Source organism: Pygoscelis adeliae, unplaced genomic scaffold (assembly GCF_000699105.1).
Source record: "Pygoscelis adeliae isolate BGI_AS28 unplaced genomic scaffold, ASM69910v1 Scaffold15, whole genome shotgun sequence".
Taxonomy (NCBI): Eukaryota; Metazoa; Chordata; class Aves; order Sphenisciformes; family Spheniscidae; genus Pygoscelis; species Pygoscelis adeliae.
The window spans coordinates 5777472-5785383 of record NW_008824988.1 but is presented as its reverse complement, the minus strand read 5'-3'; the positions used below and the strand labels follow the sequence as shown (position 1 = coordinate 5785383).

At 38.9% G+C, this 7912-nt stretch overlaps 1 protein-coding gene across 1 annotated transcript; it reads left to right on the top strand.

Annotated features, from left to right (window-relative positions):
* The first annotated feature begins 5402 nt into the window (after positions 1-5402).
* Positions 5403-7399, top strand: NXPH1 (neurexophilin 1). The gene has a single exon (XM_009326128.1). The coding sequence runs from the start codon at positions 5403-5405 to the stop codon at positions 6222-6224; it is 822 nt and encodes a 273-aa protein (XP_009324403.1). The 3' UTR covers positions 6225-7399.
* The last annotated feature ends 513 nt before the right edge of the window (positions 7400-7912 follow it).

Here is a 7912-nt window from a genome sequence, read left to right as displayed (position 1 = left end):
TTTGCTGTTCCGTTTGTCAGATTCATCTGAGTTTGCATTTTTTGATCAACCAATCCACATCCTTATTTTTTCATGTCATGTAGCAAAAAGGCTTGTAAGTTAAAACCAGAGAGGTCTGTTTCTGTGAAATATTAATGTATGTGGTTTTCCGTGTTTCCGTGTTTGTCCTCCCTTTCCGAAGTGTCAGTTTGTAACAGGTGCAAGTCCTTCAACTGTGTTTTACTCCCCACTGTTATAATCATGTCCACTCTCTTTCATTCTCAGTTTCTCTGTTTATGGTCAAATTTCTGTAGAATATTGGCTTTGACTTGTCTGGAAGTTATTCACTGAATAAAATATTTCCATGCCACTAGAACCTTTGTACAATGTGTAGACAGGTACAGGAAAAAAAATTGATCAATGTAGAACAGTAAACTAGGTCCAGATTTTCCTCCACCCATTGCATAAACAGGATTAATATGAGGAAACTGGATCCAGCTAAAATTTTTGGAGTGCTGTCCTGCCTTGATAATGGTCCACTTTATAGTTATGTCCATCAGTACTCTCCTACCCAGGCTGTATCTGAGATATCTGACCGAGGAAAAAAAATTCTGAATTCTTTTATACGCAGCATATGCAAACACAGTGCTGCCAAATTCTTACAGTGCTATGCCAGCAAAAACAATCTTGGTTTTGATTAGTTATTTACCTGAGGAGAGAGATTTTCTACCCTGAGTATTAGATTGTTTGTTTACATTTTCATTTGCCCTCAAGTAGTCATACATTCAGAGGAATAAATACATAATTTCTAAACCAATACTGTAATTATAGGTAATGAACTGTAATAGAGCTAGAATAAAAGGAAAAGAGTGAGAAATCAAGAGGCATTCTGTACCTCTTCGAATGACTATTCTTTTAAATCTCGAATTGATTTAAATTTCAGTTAATGTTAATATAGCTATGGTTGATTTTACACTGAGAAGAGGGCCTAAATCACCACTTGAGGCCTTCATGGCTTCCTGAGATCCCTTTTCAACTTTGTTTTCTCTGCTCCAAATGTTCAGGTTTGACCTGACAAAGCATTCAGGGCTCAGTGTCTTGAAAGCAAACTCCAAAATTTCTGAGACAAATAAACTGCCTATCCTTTAGGAACTCCTAAATGAACTACACATATTCATTAAAAGACATTTAATGATGTTAAACATCATCATAAAAAAATCTTCACCCTCAAAAAGGAGGATACAGAATGAATGGAGTATTCTATTTTAATGGAGTAAAAAAGTGAATTACAGGTCAATTTCTGTGCCTTTTTTAATGACGCTTTGGGATATTGTGCCTAGTGAAACCACTGTCTTTGCTACTTCCTAGAAGCAGAAGAAGAAATGGAATAACAATTTGTCACTATCTGTTGGAAAAGAGTTACCAGGCAGTCAGCTCCTGGTACCTTTTTGATACCAGCAAACTTTACTAGGTAGTGGAAATTCATACTTTCCACTAAAAGTGCAAGAATGGAACAAAAAGGTCAGTCTGCCATGCTTACTGAGTGCTTTTCCACTGACATTTGTAGCATCGGATAAGCATTTCTAAATCTTTTTGCTCCTTACTATTGTTCTATACAGACACTGCTGACATCATAATCATTCAAAACCACTTCTAGCTATGCAGTCATGGAGGGAATCCCCCTCCTCAGCCCTTTCACAACACTGATATGTTGCACTGTAGTGGTGTTGTGGGTTAACCCCGGTGGGCAGCTAAGCACCACACAGCTGCTTGCTTACTTCTCCCCCTTCCCCAGTGGGACAGGGGAAGAGGAAAGGAAGAATAATAGCAAGAATATTTGGGGGTCAAGATAAAAAAAAGTTTAATAAGTGAAGGATAAGTGGAAGAAGAGGGAGGAAAACAAAATGAAACAAGTGATGCAAAGGCAATGCTCACCACCTCCCATGGGTAGAGCGATGCCCAGCCAGTTCCTGAGCAAATGATGGCTAACCCCCCCTAAAACCCTCTTCCTTTTAATTGCTAATGTTATATGGTATGAAATATCTCTTTGGTTAGTTCAGGTCATCTGCTCAGTTGTGTCCCCTCCCACAACCTATTGTGCACCCCCCCAATCTATTCACTTGAGGGGTCGAGAGAGAAACAGAGAAGGCCTTGATGTTGTGCAAACACTGTTCAGCAAGAGCTAGAACATTAGTGTGTTACCGGGGTTTGGGTCAAAAATATAAACCACAGCACCGTATGAGCTGCTCTGAAGAAAATTAACTCTGTATTAGCCAGGCCCAGTACAAGTGGGCCAAACTTTTCAATGTTTCGTCTAGGAGTGGCACTTGGCTGTGGAAAAGAAGGCAACACTGGTTATAGTGAACAAATTGATAAGGTAGAGTACGCAGGTTTCTGAATTATATACAAATATACTCAAGGAAGAGGACAAAAAAGCCACCATAGAATTTGGGCTGCTCAGTGTTTTAGCTCTCCATTAGCCATTTTAAATTGGCTCTTTTTTCAGGCACTGCTAAAATAGGTCTATGTTTCAGTAAGCTAGTTTTCACACTACTAAGTGCAAAATCTCATGGATTTGCATGATCTTTCCTGTATTATGGCAGCCTTGCGGTTGGAAAGAAGAGAGATGGAAGAAAATTGTGGACTAGTTCATGTGAAAATAACAGCTGCATTTGCAGAAATTCTATTACACAGCAGTGCTCTGTATTATTGGGTGTGCAAGTCTCTGAGGATAAATATAGCTACTTTCTATAGCACATAGTATACTAACAGTATATGAAAAAGCAGTTGGCTGGAAAATGTTAGTGAAGAACAATGAATTCTAGAGCTTTTTTATTAACCCTTGTGGGCTGGTTTTTTTAGTGCTTACACGGACACTTGACTAGGGAGGGCAGGTTCAGGCCTTTAATCATGAATGCAGCCAGTTACCCACACTGAAAATCACAAACAGAGGTCTTGGGGCTAACTGCATGACCAGAAGTCTTTCAGGTATTACAAAATTGATGACAGTAACAATCAATTGTATTTGTTAGATCAGGTGTGAAGCAGTATAGCATGCATGGAATCTGAATCATCTATTTCCATGAAATATACTAGCTTTCAAAAAAACACATGTATTGGATCAGTCAGCAACTATTTCAGAAAATACCTGCTTCCTTTCCTCAGTGTTCAGTTTTGTACATCCGAAAAAAAGAGACCTTCTCTTTAAAATGTTTTTATACCGTTACATCTTGTTACATGGAACTTGTAGTGTAATCCTATGAAATGCAAATCATTGGATGCAGAAGGGAAAAAAAAGGAAAAACAAGCTGTGAGCAAAGAAAAATATAGTGGTAAGCAATCTCTATTTTACCTACAGATTGCAGGTATACTAGCTCTGCTAGCTAACTGCTTAGATTCATAGCAGGTTGCCAGATTCATGCTAGACAGGCACATTTTTCCTTTTAACCACCTTTCTCTTCTTATTTTGCACTCCTTCCCCATATGCCACAGCAAAATTATATTCTGAGTCTCTTTCTCTCTCCCTGTGACATCTTCATTGCTGCTTCATTAACCAGTGCACCATCAGTGCATTTCATTATAGCCTCTCTCCTGGCTCACTGTGTTGATGCTAAGATGCAGCTACAAACTGGCTATTGAAATGCTAGTCTGTGTTTTAATCCTTCCTTCCATTCAAAAGAGGAGGAACAATCTTTGGCACAATCCTAAATAAAACCCATATTTTATCTATTACCCTTACTGGCCCACCAACCTGAAATGCACTGGGGAGGTATAGTGTGGGATGTGACAGATTTATTTACCTATTTGTTTACTGTAAGAGGCTGGGGGCATACCTCCTATGTGATCAGTGTATTGAGACAATTTAGACTGATTTTACGTGCGTGCCTTCAGCTGACCTTGAAAAAGTACGGACGTTAATGAAAGCATGCTTCAATTCCATGATTGTTAGGAAATGAAAAGGCCATGCTGTGATAGATATCCTCCGTGACATATACCTCCAGTTGTACCAGTAGGGAGGGGCCATGATTTAAATACTAGCTGGTTTCCAATGGGTTTCCTGGGTTGGGAATACACTCAATTCATTTTTAAGTGAAGAGAAAGATATAACTGCAAGTATGATAGGAGCATGTAAATCAGTGCCAGAACACAGAGGAATAAAACAGGCATATTCAGAATCTCCTATGTAGCCATGAAAAGGGAAGTCAGGAGTTTGATGGCCTCTTCAGAGCAGTCCAAATGTTACAAAATGTGGCAGTATGTCTGGTGCAAATTTTTAGGGGAAATGGGACTAAGGGTGGTGTTGGTCCCTTCCCATCCACCCGCTGCCCCCTGCCAATTCCAGCCGTCCCTGCTACGCTCTGTCAGATCTCTCTACCAGTGCTGCATGTTAGACAGCTGTGAGGCTGCATCTGTTCTCTGTTTTCCACACAATTAAGGCAAAGAGAAAAAATATAAATAAGACAAATTGCTCTGACACTAAATTCTGTGAAAATCTATTTCTGAAGTTTATGATTTTGTAGGAACTTGGTGCAAGATTTTGTCTCTTTTAAAAATGTGATTTTGCACGATTTTTTAATTACTACTTTTAAATTGGTGGCCCTATTTTTCTTGTAAATACACAAATAGCTTTCTGTCTTGCACAGATGACTTTTTGGTTTGGGGAGGAAGGTGTGAAAAAAGAAGTGAAGTAAGGAAGGAGAAATGCATGTCATACTAGATACAGACAAGGCAAATCAGTAGCTAAGAAAAGACTGTGACTCTTCTTGCATTAATTGAGGTACAGCACACAGTATGTACAGTGTTGACGCAAAACTCATTAAAATTTTCATTATTCTAGTATTTATATTGTAGTTGTGACTGAAGCTCCCAGTCAAGAACACAGACCAATGTGTACTCGTAAAAGGAGTAGGGAAATTATATTACTATTATTAGATTTATAATGACACGGACTCTGAGCATGGTCAGTCTGGCACCACCAAGATAGCACCCTGACAGTGGGCTCCAGGGGCAGCAAAAATAAATGAATGTGAGGGATGGTGGAAGGCACAGTCACTTTGCAGAGGGAACATTCAAGCAAGAGTACTTCACTCTGAGAAGAGAAATGGCCAGTGAAAGCCACATACAGATTGGAGGATGACATGGCTGTGTACCTTAGTTCTTGCAGTACTTCATTACATACTCATCACTTACAGGCACCATAGCAGAAGTAGCTTTCAGGCTGAAGAGTAAAGTGAATGGCTGGGATTAAATCTGAAGGCCAGCATAAAAGACTGGCAAAGGAGAATTAAGTAATGACTACTTGGAAAGAAGAGGAAAATAGATGTTTCTGTTTTGTTTTACTGAGTACAGAGATATAATTTAATTTCTAAAAAAAATTTCCCTATGATTTTGAAACCTGATCATTTTCGCCTCAGGTGGGAATTATGGGTTTTGTATTACTTATCTCAATATATCTTTTTTTTCTTCTTCCCTTCTTTCTTTTTCAGGTTACCTGTGCAAATTTAACAAATGGAGGAAAAACAGAACTAAAATCAGGAAGCTCCAAATCCACACTAAAGCACATATGGACAGAAAGTAGCAAAGACTTGTCCATCAGCCGACTGCTGTCACAGACTTTTCGTGGAAAGGAAAACGATACAGATTTGGACCTGCGATACGATGCCCCAGAAACTTATTCTGAGCAAGATCTCTGGGACTGGCTGAGGAACTCCACAGACCTGCAAGAGCCTCGGCCCAGAGCAAAGAGACGGCCCATCGTCAAGACTGGGAAATTTAAGAAAATGTTTGGCTGGGGCGATTTTCACTCCAACATCAAGACTGTGAAGCTAAATCTGTTAATAACGGGGAAAATCGTTGACCATGGCAATGGGACGTTTAGTGTTTACTTCAGGCATAACTCCACTGGTCAAGGGAATGTATCTGTCAGCCTAGTGCCCCCTACAAAAATAGTGGAATTTGACTTGGCACAACAGACGGTGATTGATGCCAAAGATTCCAAGTCCTTTAACTGTCGAATCGAGTATGAAAAGGTTGACAAGGCTACCAAGAACACACTCTGCAACTATGACCCTTCAAAAACCTGTTATCAGGAGCAGACCCAGAGCCACGTGTCATGGCTCTGCTCCAAGCCCTTTAAAGTAATCTGTATTTACATTTCCTTTTATAGTACAGATTATAAACTAGTACAGAAGGTGTGTCCTGATTACAACTATCACAGTGACACACCCTACTTCCCATCAGGGTGAGGACCAACACATGTCTGAGACTGAAGCCTGGGGAATAAAAGTGGTCGTATGACAGGGCTGTAACCTCAAGGAGGAAGGCCACATCTATTGCCTGGAATGTGTCTACCCGCTGATGATGATGTCAAATGGCTGCAAATATGTTAGTGGAAAACAATCTAATGTAATTTTTGCCCAGTCAGCTCCATGTATCAATCTAGTTGTAAATCACTATGGATTTGAAATAAAACCATACACATACACAGAGACACACACTCTTTTCAGCTCACGTCTATTGAGATTCCTGTTAAGAGAGCTTTCATTGTCTGATACCTAAGGTTTCAGGATAACCTATGATCAAGCAAAATGGATTAACTAGACAGAGAATGGTTTCTAACACAGACTGTTACGGAAATCTCTTTGAAAGTCCTTTGAGTACACGCCAATCAATAATCCCCACTCATGCATTCTACCGCTTGGAGTAGCTGTACTGGTAAATAATACTGTAGGAGTAAATACTTGTTAAAATGGGAAAAATGTGTGTCTAGAGTTCAGTATTCCTTATTATATGAACACAGCAAAGCATTGTGACTTTTTTCCAGCATACAGTAGGCACATTCGAGGTGGTGTTACGTGGCTCTTTTTCCATGGAGCGAGCCTGTTACTAAAGATGGGCAAACATTTGGAATTTACATGCGGGCAGACATTCTGATTTCTTGTTTCTCTGACTCTTTAAGCTCTGATTCTTTAAACCTGGTTGAGTTCAGGCCAGCTAAGCTACTTAAAAACTCTCCAACTGATCTCTAAGAAGGCAGAGAACATGTAAGTTATAAGTGGCTGTCTTATCTTTATTACAAAATATTGTAACAAATTCAATATCCTAGTCTTCATTTGTATGAATGGTTTGTATTGTACATAATTTAACCAGTGTTATTTGAGCTGCTTATTAATATTAACTTGTAATCGTCTCTCTGCTTGTTATTGGTTAAAAACAATCAAGGAAATGAGGAATCCATTTTATCAATGTAGCTGTAAACTCCATTAAAAGACAGAACTATGTACAAAGCATTTATCCAGCTGAAGTATTGTTGAAAACTATACATATAAAACATTACAGTCTGTCTGTATTTAGATATTTTATTTCCAGAGGAAAAAAATGAACTGTACATAAAAATAAAAAATCTTAAAGTTGAGTTTCAGTATGTACTGTGTAGATAGTAGTTTAAATGGTTCTGACAAATGGATAACATTCCAAGTCTGACATGGTTTTCAATCTTGTCTCTTTGCATATGTACATATATATATACATATATTTATAAATCTCTGTGTGTGCATGTTTGTGTGTATATGTACATGTGTGTGCGTGTGTGTGCAAATACATATAGACATAGATGTAGAATATACAAAAATTTCTCTGGCCCTATTCCTAGTGAGCAGATCTCATTACTGAAGGGTCTTGCTAACTTGAGTGGAAGCCCCTACTTGCATAAGAAACTGCAGGAGCAGGGCTTTATTTGAAATGGTTCATTATCATTTAGAAGCGGAGAAACATGGAGCCACTCTCTGTGTACACAGGCCTGCCTTTGCCTTAATTCTAGCCTCCTCTGAGGCACTGATCTCTCTTTATGGAATGAAGAGATCCCTTTTTATGGTACGAGGGAATTTTCTTCCTATAGACAAAAAACTCATAGCTTTTATATATACATATATTT